Here is an 18,596-nt window from a genome sequence, read left to right as displayed (position 1 = left end):
GGCTGGGGACGGGCGGCGGGGCGGGGCGGGGGTGGGGGCCGCGCCGGAAGGGGCGGGGCTTCCGCTGACAGCGACGGCGGCACGCGGGCCGGCAAGAGCGGCGCTCGGCCGGGGCGGCCCCGGGGTCCGCCCGCCATGGGGAGGCCGCGGACGGGCCCGGGCAGCCGGCGGGGGCACCGGGGCGGGCACCGGGGCGGGCACCGGGGCGGGGCCCCTCACCCGCCGTCAAACGCGGCCCGGCGGGCCCCGGTCCGCCCTCCCGCCCGCAGAGGGCGCTGTGGGTCCACCAGGCCTTGACGCGCCCCTTCCGCCGCCGCCGCCGCCGCGCAGGTGAGGCCCCGTCGGCCCCGGTGCTGCCCCGGGCGGCCCGGCGTGGGCGGTCCCGTGGGCTGTCCTCCGGTCCGCTTCGCCTCTGAGGCCTGGGCCGGCTGTGGGCACAGCCGCGTCCCCCGCCCGCGGGCCGGCAGCTGCGGGCTGGGCCTCCGGCGTCCCCTCAGGCCCTTGTCCCCGCCCGGTCTGGGCCGCGGGTGTCCGCACCGAGCAGCGCTGGCGACCCCCCGGCCCGCAGGCCTCCCCTGACAGCCGTGTTTCGCAGGCGGATTCCTGCAGCGGCCCTCGGTGAGGCAGCATGGGGAAGAGCTGCAAGGTGGTTGTGTGCGGCCAGGCCTCCGTCGGGAAAACGTCTATCCTGGAGCAGCTTCTGTACGGGAACCATGTGGTTGGTGAGTCTGCGGGGAGGGACGGGGAGGGAGCCTGGCGGAGGCCTGGCTGCGCTGCTGGCTGCCGGACAGCCCCGTGCTGCAGGTGGGCAGGGCCTGGCCCCCTTGGGCAAGGCCGTACCCGGAGACCCCCTAAACACGACAGCGGTGGGAGTGGAGGAGAGACTTCGCTGGCCTGCCCCAGGCCACCCTGCAGGGCAGTTTGGGTTGTGCCAGGGCCAGCTCCCTGGCCAGGGGCCCATGTCTCCCCTGCCCACCTCTCTGGCAGGCTCTGAGATGATCGAGACCCAGGAGGACATTTACGTGGGCTCCATTGAGACGGACCGGGGGGTGCGCGAGCAGGTGCGCTTCTACGACACGCGGGGTCTGCGGGACGGCCTGGAGCTTCCCAAGCACTGCTTCTCTTGCACGGACGGCTACGTGCTGGTCTATAGCACTGACAGCAAGGAGTCCTTCAAGCGGGTGGAGCTCCTCAAGAAGGAGATTGACAAGTCCAAAGACAAGAAAGAGGTGAGTACCCCAGGGGAAAGGGGCTGCAGGGTGGGATCTGCTCCCCTCGTTCAAGTTCTCACCCAGAGACTCTCCTTTTCTCTAGCTTGTCACAAGATGGTGACAGGGATCCCTGTTCCGTAAGACTCAGTTGTAACTGGCTACTGTCCTGAGATGCTTTCTGAGTGTACAAGTGCTCAACAGGCCCTTCCACTTTGGGGCTGGTTTGAGACACACAGACCTGAACAGGAGGGGAAGCTGCCAGAAGGGAGCGCTGGGAAATGTGGTGTTTTAAAAAGCCTTAGCATGGAGGGGGAATTAGCTGCAGGACTGGGCCTGGCACCAAGGGCCTTCAAGGCAGAGCCAGGCAGCACCATTCAGCTCTACATTTGGTACCTTCAGGGATTCTTCTCACCCTTTTCTGAACAGGTCACCATCGTGGTTTTGGGCAACAAGTGTGACCTGCAGGAGCAGCGCCGGGTGGACCATGACGCAGCCCAGCACTGGGCCAAGGGTGAGAAGGTGAAGCTGTGGGAGGTGTCCGTGGCTGACCGGCGTACACTGATCGAGCCGTTCATCTACCTGGCCAGTAAGATGACACAGCCACAAAGCAAGTCTGCTTTTCCCCTGAGTCGCAAGAACAAGGGCAGCGGATCCATGGATGGCTGAGCCTTGTTTTCCCTTCCCTTCCATTGCCACCTTGTCTTCCTCACCTCCCTATTTCCCTTGCACATACCTCCTGCTGAGCCTGTTTGGTGTTGTAAAGCCTGCGGGAAGCACGGTGGCACGAGGAATCGGCGTCCCAGCGCTGGGGATGGTCTTTGAGGATGAGAGAGGTGACCTATCTCCCTGCACTGGGGCAGGGACTGCTCTTTTCGCTGTCCAGCCCCTACAGATGTTGGAGGTGCTACAGGAAAGCCAGAATTCACTGAGTGACGTCCCTCTGCTCTCCAGGCGCGGGCTGGCAGACCCGAGGGCTGTAGGCTGCTAGAGGGGAGGCACAGCACGGGGCTGGCCAGCAGGTGGGGATCAGCTCCATGGCTGAGCACAGCCAGGCCAGAGGAAACAATTCCCTCTCTCTCCAGCTGCTCCGTTTTATATTTACTGATACCATGTGAGAAGAGCCCATTTGCCGGCCCTGCCTCCAGCCCAGCCACTGTCAGAGCAGCTCTCCCTTGTCCTACCCCAGCTGGCTCTGCGGTGCTGCAGTGTTCCCTGGCAGATTGCCCCTTACCTGGCAGTGCCCGCTGCTCCTTTACCTGCAGAAATACTCAGTCATCCTGCCCCAGTGAATGCATAGTGCAGAGCAGGGCAAGATGCTGTCATTGAGGGCAGGGTGCCCACATCCACCACGCTGCAGGCTCCTCTTACTGAGTGCAGACTCAGTCATGACCTTGGAGAAGCTGGGACTGTGCTTAGCCTGCGCACCCTGATGCTTAGGGCTGTGGCAGCTCTCGCTGCCCATCCGTCACGGTGCTGACTCCCCTCTCAGAACCACCACAAGACAAGGGAAAGGTGTCCCAGTCCTGCCCAGCAACACGTGTTCCCTACAGCTAGTCTGGATTGAGGGGAAAAAAAAAGAATGATGAGAAAGCCCTGGCTTGTTTATACTTGTTCCTTTTATTTACTGAGTAACACAATAAAGCGATGAGATTCGATTATCAAAATATTTTCCTTTTTTTTTTTCCCAACAGTTATAGTACATCAAAAAAATATACAATGAACATTACAGGAGGGGTACTGGCCAAGTCCCTAGAGTCTGTTTATTCCATTTTTGTGGGTTTTTTTGTTGGTTGTTTTTTTTTGAATCAAACTGTTCACATCACTCCAAGGTTATTTACAGAGGGGCACACGTTATTGAGCGCTATGGACTATGCCCTACTACCTAGTACAGCATATGCTAAGTCAAAGGCAGTAAATGCTTTGGATAGCACAGGAGCAGGGAGGGTTTCTGGAGGCGGGGGGATGCGATAGAGGGAGCGTGTTCTTACACAGCTCGTTGCAGTATTATTGTTATTAGAAGGAATGGCTTTCAAGGGGTTAAAGTGCCAAGTGTAGGAGTGTATTAGGACTCCACTGGTAGAGGGGTGACAGGAGCAGCCACTGCTGGCTCCAGCACAGGCTTTTTAGAACAAAATGCAGGGGAATGACCCACCAGTGCCAAGCGGCTCCTGTAGACTGGAGCACGGCTGCAGCTGGCTGCTCCCGGCTCCCCACGGTCCCGAGGCTGGTGGGCATGTTGCAGGAGGGGACACGCTCCCCTTCTCTGCTGTGGCCAGGGCTGGGAGTGGCCGGCGCAGCGGCCTGGGGAAGAGCACAGTGAGATGAGCAGGGGGAGGGCTGGAGCTGGGCTGACCACGGGCTGCTTGGCACTGCGATGCTGTCGGAGCTGTGTCCCTCCTGCCGCCCGGGGGCCCCAGCCAGTGCAGGCTCCTGTCCTGTGGGACGCGGGGTCCAGGCTACATGTGTCCCCTGGACTGTGGGACCATCTCCCTGCCAAAGCCAGTGCTGCTGGGAGCCTTCCTTCCCTCAGCTGCTCTCCAAGCCACGTCTCCCACCACCACTGTAAGACATTTCGGTTGTCTCTACCCCCAGCCTTCCATACAAGCTCGCTCTTCTCCTGGTGCCCTCTCCCCGCTTCCCTCCTTCCCTGGGGTGGAGAGGAGATGCCCTGAGCAGATGAATCTGTACCCAGGGGCTCCCTTGCACTCCTGTCCTCCACGGCAGGAGCACAGCAGTGGCACCGTGGGTCAGTGCTGCCCATGGCACGAGAAACAGGCCCTCCAGACGCAGGCGTACGGCTCTGTGACGCCCCGTTCCCTCTGTGCAGGTTTCCTGCCCTCTCCTGAGGCTCCAGCTCTTTCTGCCAGCTCTGGGAAGCAGAAGCATTTCAGCTGTGTGAGTTACCTGTTGGCCGGTTCCCATTCACCTCCCGTTGCCAGGAACCCTGTCCTGAGCATTAGTGGAGCGCACTGGGCAAAATCCTCCTGAAATCCAGACATTGCTTACAGCCAAGATGTAGGACGTGTGTGCTTGTGCATGTGGATTCCCAGGTGCACAAACCGACCTGCCTCTTCCCAAGGGCTGGGAGCGAACGTGGGCCACAGCAGAGGTCTCTGAGCCAGCACCCTGGGCCAGGGGACGGGAAGGAAATCGTCTGCACAGAGCTAAGTGTTGCGTTGCTTTTTTCTGCTCTGACCACCACTCCTGGCTGTACAGACAGCATGAGCACCAAAGTAAAATGCAGACAGCAAATGCAGTGGGCGAGCTGCTCCCCCTGGATTGCATAGATCGGGGTGGGTTGTCACTCCAGCGTAAGGTCCATTTGGGTTGCAACTTTCCTGCATATTTCTATTTACAGCAGCACGCTGGGAACCCGGAGCGCCATGGTTACAGTTTTCAGACCAGGTCATCGCTGGGCTTTCTGAGCACAGTGAAAAGCAGAGCTACGGCTTCAGGGTCCCTCCAGAGCCCGGCTTTCCGCAGGCTACGACGGGAGCATCACAGGGAGAGCGCCAGGCGTAGGTTCAGGTGCTGCCTGCTCCTTCGTACCCGATTGTCTGGGCTGCTGGGGACGCCTTTGTTTTTGGGAGTCATCAGTAACTCCCTGGAAGCTCCTAATGGGGATGGGGTTGGACGGCCGGGCACGGCGGCGGGCCAGCAGGCAAGCAGCAGCATTGCCTTTCACTGGAAAACCGAAAGTGCTTTAGTGACATTCACTCAGCCTCACAGCATCTCCCGGGAGGTAGGGGCAGGGCTGTCCACCGCGGGTAGGACAGAGGCAAACAGCTGGCGCCGAGCACAGGGTCACCTCCTCGGAGAGCCCAGACTGGGCAGCCTGGCTCTCCTGTCCTCGCTGGGCTGGAGCGGAGCCTGTCTCCAGCCGCATGCCCAAGTTGTGTGCTTCTCAGGGGCCAGGGCAGGGGCAGTGTGCTTTCGGAGGGAGGAGGCGCCGGCCCTGGGCTTCGGCTATTGCTTTCGAGTGAAGATGCGGTCAGTGTGGCCGGTGCCCGCCACAGCGGGGGCTCTTTGGCTGGTGGGACATAGGGGGTTGTGAGGTGTAGGGGGCTGGTGGGCAGCATGGAAACCCCCAGCCAGCATGGGCAAGTGCGGGGCTGGCGAGGGCACAGCCAGCCCAGTCCCAGAGGGGAACTGCCGACTTTCCGCTTGTGCTGGGGTCGTTTCTCCCAGTATAAGCTGGGCTGAGACTCCCCTTGCAGTTCCCTTCCCGCTGGGCTGGCAGGGACTGGCCGGCCAGAAGGATGCTCCTTCCCCCAGGGACCAGCCAGCTCCTCTTCTTCCAGTCTGGTAACTGGGAGGGTGATGAACAAGAAACCAGCAGGCCAAGGACAGGCAGCCCCTGCCCACGAGACACAAGAGGGTCCTGGTGACTCTGGCACCATCCTTTCCCCTGCGCCACGCAGCCGTGTGATGGGCTCTGCTGAGCACGGGACCGGCACGGGCGGGAGGAGTGGCGGGGATGCACGGCGGGGCTGGCCGGGCTCTGCTGGGGTATCTTGCTCCAGCAGGAGCCCGCTCGAAGCAAAGGAGAAGCCGGGGTTGATGTCTACGACTATGGTTTCCCACCAGCCACAAGAGCAGCCTGCCCAGGAGCGCCGCCCCGCACCGTGCAGCCCCCGTGGCACAGCCCGGTCCACGGCAGATGGACCTTCGGCAGGTGAGCGGCTCTAGTAGGGCGCAAAGACGATGGGGCCCGGCGTGGTGCGGACGTGGGCTGGCGGCGTTCGGAAAAGGGCTGGTCCGAGGATCGGGGCTTGGAAGAGGGTGGTGGCAGCGGCTGGTCTCAGGGCGAGGGGGCCAGGCATGGCGCAGACGGCGGCTGCGGTGAGCGGGCTCGGCAGGAAGCGGGTTGCCAGGGTTTTGGTGAGATGCTTCTGCAAAGCCAGCTTGGACTGCAGGGAGGAAGGAGGAGACACCGTGAGGCACCCGGCTGCAGGAGAGCCCCCAGCCCCAGCTCCCTGGGCCAGACAGGCAGCCCCGCATCAGCCCCTGCCCACGTTCGCTTTCAGCTGAGTTTTCAGCACGTCTCTGCAGGAAACGCAGCCCCTGGCCCCGACCCAACACGCACTCCATTCCACAGCCCCGGTCCCTCAGCTCGGCTGCTTATGGGTCAGAGCACGCAGGGATGCCCCAGTCACGATGACCTCCCCGGGGAGATCCTCAGCCCCATCATGCCGACCCAGAGACCTGCCCTGGCTTTTGCAACGGCTGGTCCGTTCCCTGCATCAGTGCTTTCCTCTGGTGCCCTGGGATGACATTTGCTGCCAAACTCTCTGCTAAACTAGACAGGGAGGCTTGTGTCTCTGCAAACAAAATGCTTCGACTTGGATTAACTGAGCCGTGCCAGCCTCAAGCACCCAACCATCACAGCTCTCCCATTCAGAAATCGCGAAACAGGTGGAAGAATCACAAATGCTGCAGTTGTGAATGCTGCTGCCAGAGGACTCACAAGTTATTCCCGTGCTTTCCTTCCCACGAACAAAGACACGAAACCCCTCTCACCACTACAGCCTGCCCTCCCCGAGGGGAGCAGGTTAGATGTGATCATGGGAACTGAGGCTTTAAGAAAAGCAGCCCCTGTGTCTCTTATTGCAAGAGATGGCTAACATGGCAAACGATATTTTGGAGAGCAAACCGGGTGGGTAATTTGCAGGGAGACAGATACCTTGAGAATACTCACTGCGAGGGCAGCGTTCTTCTGCAGCTTGTTATAGGGGCTGTACTTGGGCTTGGGCGGCTTCCCCGCCAGCCTGTCTTTGTGCCTCCGGCTGCTCATGTGCTGGGAGAGGAAAACAGCCGGATCACCCGGAGCCAGGACAGCGAGGGCAGACCCACGGCACCGCACGGCTCAGGTCCTCGGGGGATGCCCATCACCTTCTCACAGGGGACTGTCAGGTACCCACCCCCCAAGGCCCCAGTGCCTGTGGAGAGGGGTCTGCACGCCCGCGCCCGGTGCCCCTGCATTCCCAGGGAAAAGGTATGTGCCAGGCCTGGCATTATCACCTGTTTGAGCTGGGTCTCCGAGTTCACGTAGATCTCGCACACTTGGCAGTGAAACGCCTTGTTCTGGATGTTGATGCTGCCCTTGTTGCCAATCCGCTTGGACTTGTGCCCTGCCCGGGAGAGGAGCTTGCCTCGGCCTCGCCGCATCTGGGTGCTGTGACCTTCCAGCATCGACTTGTGCTTGGCACCTGGGTGGCAGAGGGGACACTCAGCAAACACTGACTTTGCAAACAAACCCAGTGCCGTGCCGAGTGCCGTGGCAGCAGGAAGGATGCCGTCTGGGCAACTCACCCGCAGGGCTGTGCATCCCTGCTCCCTTGGAACCCTGGTCCCACCACCTCCCTGTGCCCGGCAGCGCTTGCAGGCAGATGGGACAAGGAGCTGCCTGGCAAGTCCGGACTCTTGCCGGGGATGTGGCAGCCCATTCTGAAACCCTGCCACGCTCTCGTGGCCAGCTGCGCTTCGCAGGCAGACCAGAAATGCTCAGCTTCCCGGAGACCACCCCCCTCCATGTGCCAGACCTTTGGAGAAACTGCTATTTTAAGCATGTGCTGGAGCCTGGAGCCTGTCCCCGGGTGTTAGCAGAGTCTGCAGAGCTGGGCACACATCGCCCGCCGTGCTGCAGCATCTGAGCTGTGCCCAAGGTCAGAGATGATTCGGTCGCAGAGCCAGGAATAGCTCAGCAGGGTTACAGGAGGCAGGGAAGGAGGAACTCGAAATCCCCGCACACCTGGGGACAGGGCGCTCTGTCCTGCCCCTGCCAGCACGGGGATGACAGGGTGGGGGTGGGCAAGTAATTTAAGCCACTGCTAATTCATTCTATTTTTTAAGGCGTTAAGCAAGGAGCCCGAGTCCGTGTGACAGCCATGGAGGAACACAAGCCTGCAAACATTTTGTTTGTTTGTTTGTTTGTTTGTTCGTTCTTTTTCCCCAAATCAGCTCCTAAATTTGTAACCGGAGCTGACAAAAGCAAAAGGACACATTTGCAGCTAAGCTGCAGTGGTGTCCTGAGCCGACCCTTGTGCACGGCTGCTGCTGCTGCCCCGGGAGGCAGTTGGGGCTGGGGGAACTGGTTCCCAGTTCTTGCCGAACTGGGGAAGAGGAGGCCCTTCCCTTAAAACTGGGGTGCCCATCCTTGCTTAGCATCCTCCAGAGAAAGGGGCAAGGCTGGAGCTGGCGCTGCAGAGCCCGCGGACCCCGCTGGGGGTCCCCCACACCGCAGCTGCTGCTGCCCGCCACTGCCCCGGGGGGGTCCGGCCTCCCCCTCCTGCCCTCCAGCAACCCCCAGGCTGCAGGGGGACCCTCGCCAGCCCCAGAGGCCTGCCTGCCCCGAGGGGGCTGCCACGCACAGCCGATGAGCCATCGCTTGCTGCTGAGCTCCGAAGCTCGTTAGATTCCCAAGGGGCTTCTCGAAACAACCACGAGCCCAAACCACCGAGCTGCTTTTGGAAGGATTATCCTGGGTCTGAAAGAGGCACTGGCACTCAGGTTGTTATCAGCTTAAAGCAAAACTGCAATGGAATATAAAGTAGCCTCCAATCACTTGATTAAATGTATCTGAAAATGTCTAATTAAGAGACATGAACAATAAGAGAGCATTTGACCTTGCTAAAATTCACTTCATAAGCTGCAGCACAGGTAAAACACCACCACTTATCTTTGCAAGCCACCTTAATTAACCCTTTTTAATTAAAGCAACATTCATTAACGCTCGCCATTTCCCTGCAAGGCTGTTTGGTGATGGGGTATGGCGGGGCTTTGCATGGAGCCCAGGACGGAGCTGCGAGGTGCCCGTCCACCCGTCCCCCGCGCAGGCGATGCCCTTACCGGTGTTGTGAGCCTCCAGCTGGGACAGGGAGTTGACGGTCACTTTGCAGGTGGGACAGTACAGGTGCTGTTTGCTCTTCTTCCCCTCCTTCTCGCTCTCGGGGGCTGAGCTGACGCTGCTGCCCGACTCGGCTGCCTGCACCTCGGCTGCCTGCGTAGCCGAGGAGGCCATGCTGGTGGCGTCCGAGGTGCCCTCCGACAGCTCCGAGGCCGGCGGGGAGCCCAGTGGAGCGACGCTGCCCGACAGCTCCGCAGGCGACTCCTCGGCGCTGGGCGTCAGCCCCAGGCTGCTGCACTCACCCTCTGGCTCCTGCAGGCCGTTGTCTTGAGCTGGCAGGAGGGAAAGGAAAGAGGGAAAAAAGAAAGAAATGGGCAGAAAGGGAAAGTTCTCTGTGCTTGAACGGGTTTTCTGGGTTTCAGAGCACCACCCTCCTCCCTGAGACCATCTCAGGCACCGTCTGCTCATGTTCATCCCTGCTGAGGTTGGCTCTTCCCCAGGTCTCTCCCATTCCCGCTTTTATCTGCAGCTCATGGCAGCCGGGCTCAGCACAAAAGCCCAGGTGAGCTCCAGGCGCTGCCTCGGCTCAGGGGGATCTGACTCCTACCAGCCCCATCCCTGCATGGGGGCAGAGCCCTGGGGATGTGCGAGCCCTCATCAGGGCACGGGCAGGGAACGCTTCCTCTCCTGCAGCTGTTCAGAACATCTCCCAGAGACACCAAATCACGGGGGAAACACCCGCCGTTTCCCCCAAATGGGTGGGGGGCCAGATTCCCCCCAGGGATGTGAGCTGCCCAGGCTCCTGGGCTGGATTTCCACCCCTTTCCCGTAACGCTGCCCCCAGCCAGGCATGCTGGGGACGCCAGTGGAGCACAAAAGCTCATTTATTAATGCTTGCGGTGGCATTTATGCCGCACTAATCGCAGCCCTCCTCAGCCCGACCAGCAGCTGACCGTGGTGGGATGCTCAGACACAAAGCTGCTGCGGGTCGGGATTTAATCGGGCTCTTCAGGATGCTGCAGCCACGGCAAGGCTGTGAACACAACCGCCACTGCCCTCCCAGGAACCGGCCAGGTTGCTCACAACGGTGTCACGGGCTGCCGGCGCGGGACCCTCCCGCACACCCCTGCCCGCGTACCTGTGCTACCGGGCTCCCCACTGCCCTCGGGGCTGGGGTCGAAGTCAGCTGCACAGTCCCTGCTGGCGGCCACTGCCGCAGCCCCTGCCGTCTTCTGCTTGTTCTTCGTGGCCTCGATGGCTTTCAGCCTCCGCGCGTGCTTGTGGCCCTTATAGTGGGCTTCTGCCTGGTTCTGGGGAGGAGAAATGGGGATGGCCGTGTTGGTGCTGTGGCCAGACAGACGGACGGACTCAGGGAGGATGGGTGAAGGGGTCAGCCTCAGGCCGTGGCCGCTCGGACACGTTTCCAGTGCAGCCACCTCCCCTGGTGACATTCATCCCCGGGGCCACCTTGGAGGTGGTATTTTTGGCTGGGTGTAGCACAAAGCTGCTTTCCTCCTCCCGCCAGATTGCTCTGCACACAAATGTATTCAGGCCGAGGTATCACTTCGCTAAGACATCACCGCATTGCACGGCCGAGATAAGGACCCTGCTCTGATTAAATGCATCAAGTCACTTTTAAAAGAAGCTTTCAGGCAAAATTTATGACTTCAGAAACGTACAATGAATTGCTAGCTGTAAAAATAAAATAAAGAAGTATGTTGGTGGGGAGGACACGTCTCCCATTGTAACCTAATGGGTGTCTAACATGCAATTTACATTCACGGGCTCCTTTCTCCCAGTGAATACTGAATAATGAAGTGCATGTTGATGGGTTCATGCCTGCACCAAACTGATAAAAACATACACAAAAGAAAATCACCCGAACATTTGTGTACTCCGCTGTCGGGGACAATGCCACATTGTCCCCAAAAACAACTAGTTTAGCAATTTATGGAAACTAAATCCAATATGAATTAAGACACTGTACCACTGAGCAGCATGGATTAATTTGCACGGCATTTTCAGAGGCCAGCTGAGGCTTCCCTCACTCAGTAGGAGGAAGCATCCCTTCCCTCCCCCCGTGGCTTTCCAAGGGCTGGGAACGGTGTCTGGGGCTGTGCAGCAACGGCCGGGTACGTGGGAAAGCGAAAGGCCCATCCAAGCGCGGGGCCTCATTAGCAAATACAATAAACTTCCCCCAGATAACGGGGTTGGGATGGGGCTGCACTGCAGCCTAAGTAGGTCACCTGGCACCGCTGCCACTCTGCGCAGAAATACAAGTGGCGTGCGAGGGTCTGCGCCAGGACGTGCTCTCCCACAGACGTGACCTCGGGGGGGACACGGGCAGGGACTGGCAGAGTGGGGGTGAGCGGCACAGGGTGCCTGCGGGGGCAGCAGGAGCGTGTGGTGGGACCAACTCTCCCGGCACCGCTCTTCCAGCTGGGATGCAGCTTGGAACGGGAAAGTGGTGCTTTTCCCCAAGCCGCTTGTTGCAGAGCAGAATAATTAAGCCCAGAAATGCTGACTTCTGCAGGCAGAGCAGCACCCAGCCCCGGGATCTGCTGATACAGCTCGGCCAGGCTGGGACGGCACCTCCACGGGAGGCAGAGCCAGCCTGGCCGGGGCGCAACATCCAGGCAGGCGCAGCCGCCCCGGGGGAGGCGAGAGCAGCTCCCGGCAGCCCACGCTGCCAGACACCGAGCGCGCAGGCAGCTCCAGCAGATGAGACTCCGCTCGGGGCCATCCTCCCGTGGGTACAGGGGCTCAGTACTGCCTCGCTCCCCCAGGAAGGGACGGCCGAGGCCAGGGGATGCTCCCAGGCTGGCAGCTCTATAGGTAATGCGTGTGCCCGGGCTGGGCTGAGCACGGGAGACTCCTGCCTCCACCTCTGCCCTGCACGCCATGCAGCAGTGGCACAGAGGAGCAGATGTACTTGCGCTGGTGCGAGCGGGGCCAGCCCAGGTGAAGGGCTCCGAGCTGCTGCCCGTGTGGAGGAGGCTCTTGCCGCTCCACTCTCAGCCCTGCTGCCTGCAAACCCCTGTCCCTCTCCTGCCGGCTTTGAGCAAGAATTCCCTTTCAAACCTTTTTATCAGTTTTCCCTGCAAAAGATCAGCTGTGTGCAGTTCATTACCACCGGGATCAATAAATGTTTCCTTCCTCCCCTCTACAAGGTGGTTGATTTACTTAGAATAAAAGACTGGGGAAAAAAAACCCACCTGCCACACCAGAGCTCTAGGAAGCCAAGGCAAGGAAGATTATATTCAGCTCCCAAGGACCAGATATCAATTGCATGGGCTGATAAAGCAGCTTAAGCGCAAACACCGAGACCAAGGCAGCAAGGAACAGACCCAGACAAAACGACGAGGAGCAGAAAGAGCCAGCATGGCAAACAGAGGACATGGCAGCCCCGGGAGCGCCTGGGCCCACGGGCAGGGAGATGTCGGTGGAAACGTCAGCTGGGGCAGGCGCAGAGCGCGGGAGGGCAGAGCTCCGAGGAGCTGCCACCTGCGCGATGGGCGGCCGTGTGGTGCCCCCGTCGTGGGATGCTCCTGCTCAGCCGCAGGCGCTGGCACCAGCCCCGCTCGCCCCACTTGCCCGCCCAGCCCTGCACTCGCCGGCCCCGCTTACCGCAGAGTTGAAGCGCAGGTGGCAGATGTTGCAGGAGATGAACTGCTTCTTCTTGAGCGGGGTGGGCACGCCGAAGGTGTGGCTGATCACCGCCTTCTGCACCGGGTCCATCTGGAAGGGGAGGGAAGGCAGAGGGTGGCTGGGTGCCATGCTGTGACGGCTGCCCCGGCATGGCACCGCGACTCAACGATCCCCCGCACCCGCCATGGTCGCTGAGGAGCCACTGCAAACACCGGCAGAGTTCACGCCTGGTGTCTGGAAGGAGCGAGCGGCTGGGGCGGCAGAGGAGCCCCATCTGCCATGGAGACACCTCCCGCACGGGGCAACATGTGCTGCGTTGATGCCTGTTCTTGTCTTTTTTAAACCATCCCTGAAAAAACCAAACCTGCAGGGTCCAAACGCCTGCTGTGGTCTGGCAGAGGGGACGAGGCCACTGCAGGGGCATAGACTGCAGACCCCGTCCTCCCCAGCCCCACCGTGCTCCCCTGCGTGTCCCCCCCCGTCCCCTCTCCCCCCACCACAGACACTGGTGTCACAGGTGGCAAATTATCTGTTTCTGTTTGAGCTCCCAGTTGCTGCCCTCGACCTTCCAGTGCCAGGGCAGCTTTCCAAGACACTTAGCAGGAGCAGAAACCACCAAAAAAGGGGGCAGAGGCGATCAAAACAAGCAACCGGCCATTAATCCTCCACATGCTCTTCATCAGGGAGCTGAAACATCCCTGTGCAAAGCCGAAGGCGTGAGCGGAGCCACGCATGCCTGCTGCTTGCCCACGGGACACTGCACAGCGCACACAGGGGCCGAGGCAGGACGGACAACGGTGCCTGCAGCTGCGGGTGCAGCTTGCCCAAGGCATGGTGCCCGTGCAAAGCCACTCCGGGCTGCCCCGCTGCCCCACTCCCGGTCAGGTATGCACTTTGCCTGCTCTAATCAAATTACAAGACTGACAAATTGCAAGCCTGCGCAGCCCCTGGTATCTCACCAGGCGTGTGCGCGGAGACAGAACAGCTCCAGCTATCTGCAATGAGCCGTGTCTTTCCACGAGGCCATTCATGGTGGGGCAGCGCGCGGGGGCTGCAGGCGAGGCAGATGCGTGCAGGCTGATGACAGCCCCTGGCGCTTCTGTCTCTTCCCAGGACTCGGCGTCATTCCTCAGCCCAGGCAGCAAACTTGTTCGAAAAGCCATAATTGTTTTAAACAAAATGCATTTATTAAGGGGGGAAAAATAAGAATAACCTCTTTGTTTGAGCGTGGCTATAATCTATAATGCAAGTATTGTTCCCCTACCCTGTGGCATAGGAAGATTATCTTATCTGAGTCCTGCTGTCAGTAGAGCCTTGGGTTTTCAGGCGATCATATTTCTCTGCAAAGCTATTTTGTTGCTGAGACAGGTGCATCAGTCTTCGAGGCACATGCCTGGACAACAGAGCCATTATCAAAACCCCAAATTCCTTTCCAGGAATGAGCAGAATGGTAAAAGCAGGTGATTAATGAAGTGCCTGTTTGCTACGAAATTTTACTCACTTATCTGGCATATAAATGAAGAGGCTTTTGGGGTTCGGCGGAGACCTGGAGGAAGCTACAGATGGCAAAGATGCTGCTCCACCCCTGACGACAAACATTGCAATGTGCTACAGGCAGCATTCCCGTGCTGCCAGTCTGTGGGCAGAAGTGGGGCCAGCACTCGTTTTCAAGGAAACACCCACCTTTTCCACACAAAGAAAAGAAAAACGGCTCTAACCTTCGCAGCAGCGTCAGCTGCCGGGGCCCGGCTGGCGGCTCCCACTGAGCCCTGCTGGCTCCCACGGGCTCATCCACCCCCTGAGCGCTGCGGCAGGAGCAGGGCAGGGGGGCAGAGGAGGATGCACAGGAAAGGGAGATGCTGGCACAAGGATGCAAAGGTGGCCAGGGACCATCCTGGCCTGAACCTGAACTTGCCAGCGAAGCCAGCAGCGCTGGGGCCGTGGTCAAGCACCGACTCCGGGGTGGTGGCACTGGCGGCCGCAGCAAAACACCCCCTCATCCTCCTGGGGCATAAGGTGATGGCATTGACCTGGGCCTTTACACCCCCTGCGCTTTTGCCAAGCCCCTGTTGCTCTGCCCTGTGCAGGTGCAGCAGCTGTGAGCTCCCCGGGGCCAGGCTGGCCGATGCACCCAAAACCTGGCTCCTCGCCCCAGCCCCGTGCATCCCGGCCAAGGCTGGTGCAGCTGGGGACCATCACCACTCCTGCTATCCCAAAGCAAACGCAAGCACTGCATCCTGAAAAGGCTTCAGGTGCCCAGCCCCACGGGAGCACACCCAGGGGCACGCGTGCCGTCTGCACGGTGTCGGCGGAGGCTGAGTGACCCCTCGCCACAGCCGCTTTTTGCTCTGTCGAGCACGCTTGGCGAGCGCGGCGTGTTTGCAGCACGCGGGGCGCTTTGCTGGAAGCCCAGCCCAGCTCCCTCTGGCACACAGCACTGAGCGGCTCCAACACCTGGATGCCACCTGAGAGCCCCTGTGCTTCTCTCCGAATGAAAACACAAACGTACCCTCAACTTCTCCCTAACATATGCACTCATTGCTATTTCAGATGGGAAAAGGAATCATTATAGACCCTGCAGCTCTCCCCTGGGGCCGGTGAGGGTCTGTGCCGCAGCAGTACGTACCGGTGCCCGCAGCCGGGTGGGTGGAGGCTCTTCCCGGCGGTTTCCAGCAGAACTGACCCAACAGCAGAGGTAGGCTTTGGGCACCGCACACTTGGAGAATAAAGATCTCAGCTTTATAGTCAATTCTTATTGACTCACATTACTTTATTTATCGCTGGATGTTCCTACAGATATAAATAGAGATCCCTGTGCTGAGCTCCCTGCCGGCCACCGAGGTCAGAAACGGGAATTCACAGGGACGCAGCATCAGTTCGGATTGCATCTCCTGCCGTGGTTTTGCAAGGCGCTGCTGGGTCCTGGGGATTTGCAACATCCCAAGAGCTGGAAAGGGCCTTTCAAGCATGAAACATGCCTTCTGTGTTGCGTTAGAATTCTTTTTCCCTGTTGTTGTTGCTTTAAGTGGCAGGAGAGCTCAGCTTGGAAAGGTTTTGCTCGCTCCGGAGTAAAACATCTGCTGGGTTCGTGAGAGCCTTGTGACCTGCTCAAAGTGCAAAGTGTTCTGCTGAGCAGTTGCAAACAGCTCCTGCTCTGCAGGGCAACGCCGAATCCTGCACAGCATCACCAGCGACGCTGGGTAAGCAAAGGCAAACCTTCTGATTTCTTTTTATAGTAATTCAGATACAGCAGCTCTTTCAAAAGGTAAAATACCCTGACTGATGCCCCCTCCCACCCGCCCAAATTACCCCTGAGGCTGAGCTGCCAGGTGGCATCTCTGACCTGGCATCATGGTTACTCGGGCAGAGAAACGAGGACCTGCCAGCCTGGCTCCAGGGCGCGGCGATGCTCGAGCCCTGCATCCTGCGAGGACAGGGACTCGGCTCTGGCTCCCTGCAAAGCCACCTGCCCGGGCATGACGCTGAGCCCTCGCAACCCCAGCCTCAGCCACCTCTCCAGCACAAACGCATCCCGAAGGGGCAGCTTCCACCCCCGGACGATCAGGCCTGGCTTTGCTCAGCTAACATCACGCGCCAGACTCGGGTCTGAGCTCAGAGCAATTAATTCAAGGTGCCCGTACAGCCGGGACAGCCTCCCCCAGCATCTCCATCCCCGTGTCCGACTCATCCTCTGGGGCAGAGGAGTCCCCACCAAGCACAGAAGCAGCATGACGAAGCTGTGCGGCTCCAGCAAGTGCAAGAGATTCATTTTCCAAATTATTATTTTTTTTAAAGCAACACAACTCTGGAGAACACGTGCCAAGGCGGGGGCACGCAGGAGCCAAGCAGAACAAACAACGGGATCTGGTTCAAGTTAGCTACTGACTCCAGCGACTAAAAACAGGAGCCCAGACAAAGAGCAGCAACCTTAATAGCATAAAAAAAAAATCATCCTCTCCTGTGTTTCTGCTTGTTAGCACAGGGGAGAGACAGGCTAGAGCTGGGATTTCAAAAGAGCTTAAAGGAGTTAGACGTCTGAATCCCCTTCAACAGCAACAGGAATCCTGTACTTAATTTCTACGGCCGTCTTTGAAGATCTCAGCGATAATTTGCACCTTCTGAGCACGTTTAATCTCAAAGCCACTTACAAAAGGCCAGCGAGCGAGCGGGGAGGCAGCTCGGGAAAGTCCCATTTCCAGGCTCACGAGGGAAAAAAACAGGCATTTACCAAAGCCATAAACGTCTGCCCTGCCTCTGTGGGGGGAGGCAGGGGGCAGCCCTGGGTCCCACTCCCCACTGCCTCTGCCCCTCGGCAGAGCAAAACCTGCTCCTCAGCAATGCCAGGAGCCGGGTCCCAGGGGAATCCCAGGCGGCTGAAACACCAGGGCAGGGACCCAAAGCAAGACAAGAGAAGGGCTCCTGGAGTGGATCCCATCCCTCCCATCAGCAAGAGGCACAGGGCGCTGCCCGGGTGGATGGAGACCCCAGCCAGGCTGAGATCAGCCTGGGGAGAGCAGCACGGAGGGGGGAAAATGCCATTTCACGCTCGAGATGCTGTCGTATGTCTTTGGCTGCATCCATGTCAATTTAGATGTATAACAGAACATCTCTAGAGAAGACACATTTAATTGCATAACCCAAGCACTTGGTACGGTGGTTCAAGGCTGGGGACCTTGAGCCCAACCGGGTGGTGGGAGAAGTCCCACAGCAACCAGGCTTGCCCAACACCCGCAGCCATGCAGCACCAGCCACGTTCCTTGTATCTTTATACGCTTTCTCTCTCTTTCTTTCCTTTTCTTTATTTATTTTTCAACTAATGAACTGCTCTCCAGAGCTACTTTATTACTATTTATTCCAGGAGCAAAATCCAATTGATCTTGGTTAAAATGAGCCATCTTTTTAATTCTGGTATATAAGGGTGATGGCTGGGCAGGAACCGCTCTGAGCTAAGGGCAGGGCGGGCATGTTGCACTAGCATCCAGCAGTCAAATACCCTGGTAATTAAGCCAGAAATTATCTGGCGGGGTTCAAGGAGTGGTGCTGTGTAGAAGAGGGACTGCTGCAGGGGAGGAGGGATCTGGCAGCCGATGCCCACCCGCCCTCAGGGACTCACCGTGTTGAAGTTGGGGAAGAGGTTGAGTGGTGACGTCCCGTTGAGCCTGAAGGTCAGAAAGTGCTTGATGTCCAAGGGGGGATGAAGGGGACGGCCGGGGATAGGCAACGATGCTAAGAGGGGGCTGCTGTGTCCGGAGGGACCTGGGCAGGCAGAGGGGAAAGAGCAGCGTTAGCGTTGGTGGCCCCTGCTCGCAGTGGGGGGACACGGCACACGGGGACACGGCACGCAGGGCAATTTGCCATGGGCTCCGGACCCTCCTCAGCAAAAAGTCCCAAGCCCAGCGTGGCCCCACGCACCGCTCTGCCTTTCGGGCTCAAAACTGGCATCCCGGTTCAAAGCCGAATGCAGCCATCTTTGCGTCAGAGCGTTGACATGCGCAGGAGTTCACTTTGAATCCTCTGAAAGGTGTCAAAACCTCTCCCAGGGAAACAGCCCATTCCCCGGGATCTCCCATGGGAGCCCACACAACCCCTAGCTCTCCCATGCCAGCACCACAGGGGCCCTTCCTTACCGGGGCCGGTGCTTTTTTGGCTGCCGACAGCAGCTGAAGGAGCACCCTCGCCCCGAGCAACCCTGCGAGTGCAAGGTGGGGGGCACAGGGCTGAGCAGCCACTGCCATGGCACCGCCCCGGCTTTGCAAAGGTGTTGAATTTTGGGCACCCCTGGGACCATCCAAGTCACGTGGGCACCCCAGCTCTGCCTCTCCACAGGTATTTTGGGTGGAAACCCCCGGGGACGGGCTCTCCCGCCCCAACCCACCGGCTCCTGCACTAGA

General features: G+C 59.4%; 2 protein-coding genes across 9 annotated transcripts in view; one reads left to right on the top strand and one right to left on the bottom strand.

Moving 5' to 3' along the window:
- The first annotated feature begins 243 nt into the window (after window positions 1-243).
- Window positions 244-2,875, top strand: NKIRAS2 (NFKB inhibitor interacting Ras like 2). 3 transcript variants are annotated; one of them, XM_076356570.1, is made up of 4 exons: window positions 244-330; window positions 596-722; window positions 988-1,229; window positions 1,638-2,875. In XM_076356570.1, the coding sequence occupies exons 2-4, from the start codon at window positions 629-631 to the stop codon at window positions 1,875-1,877; spliced, it is 576 nt and encodes a 191-aa protein (XP_076212685.1). In that variant the 5' UTR covers window positions 244-330; window positions 596-628; the 3' UTR covers window positions 1,878-2,875. The 3 variants fall into 3 exon arrangements, with proteins under 3 accessions (XP_076212685.1, XP_076212687.1, XP_076212686.1); XM_076356572.1 differs by lacking the exon at window positions 244-330 and having other exon boundaries at window positions 386-722; window positions 988-1,065; window positions 1,163-1,229; window positions 1,638-1,813; XM_076356571.1 differs by lacking the exon at window positions 244-330 and having other exon boundaries at window positions 400-722.
- ZNF385C (zinc finger protein 385C) overlaps window positions 2,810-18,596 on the bottom strand; it is a 63,169-nt gene continuing 47,382 nt past the window's right edge. For 2 of the 6 annotated variants that reach the window (XM_076356563.1, XM_076356566.1), the window contains 7 exons: window positions 17,819-17,961; window positions 12,685-12,795; window positions 10,196-10,367; window positions 9,060-9,389; window positions 7,233-7,420; window positions 6,895-7,008; window positions 2,810-6,121 (listed from right to left, as the gene is read on the bottom strand). In XM_076356563.1, coding sequence (XP_076212678.1) covers window positions 5,897-6,121; window positions 6,895-7,008; window positions 7,233-7,420; window positions 9,060-9,389; window positions 10,196-10,367; window positions 12,685-12,795; window positions 17,819-17,961 — 1,283 coding nt within the window. In that variant the 3' untranslated portion in view covers window positions 2,810-5,896. The remainder of the gene's footprint in view (window positions 6,122-6,894; window positions 7,009-7,232; window positions 7,421-9,059; window positions 9,390-10,195; window positions 10,368-12,684; window positions 12,796-17,818; window positions 17,962-18,596) is intronic. The other 4 variants (XM_076356564.1, XM_076356567.1, XM_076356568.1 and 1 more) reach the window with 4 other exon arrangements.

The sequence above is a fragment of the Aptenodytes patagonicus genome, chromosome 20 (assembly GCF_965638725.1).
Source record: "Aptenodytes patagonicus chromosome 20, bAptPat1.pri.cur, whole genome shotgun sequence".
Taxonomy (NCBI): Eukaryota; Metazoa; Chordata; class Aves; order Sphenisciformes; family Spheniscidae; genus Aptenodytes; species Aptenodytes patagonicus.
The sequence above is the reverse complement of the archived record's forward strand: the minus strand, read 5'-3'. Positions and strand labels throughout refer to the sequence as shown.

Excerpts from the sequence above, each read along its gene's own strand:
- NKIRAS2 (XM_076356570.1), top strand. The coding sequence starts at position 629 with ATGGGGAAGAGCTGCAAGGTGGTTGTGTGCGGCCAGGCCTCCGTCGGG. Across the intron at positions 723-987 it reads GTACGGGAACCATGTGGTTG|GCTCTGAGATGATCGAGACC; the intron begins GTGAGTCTGCGG and ends CCTCTCTGGCAG. Across the intron at positions 1,230-1,637 it reads AGTCCAAAGACAAGAAAGAG|GTCACCATCGTGGTTTTGGG; the intron begins GTGAGTACCCCA and ends TTTTCTGAACAG.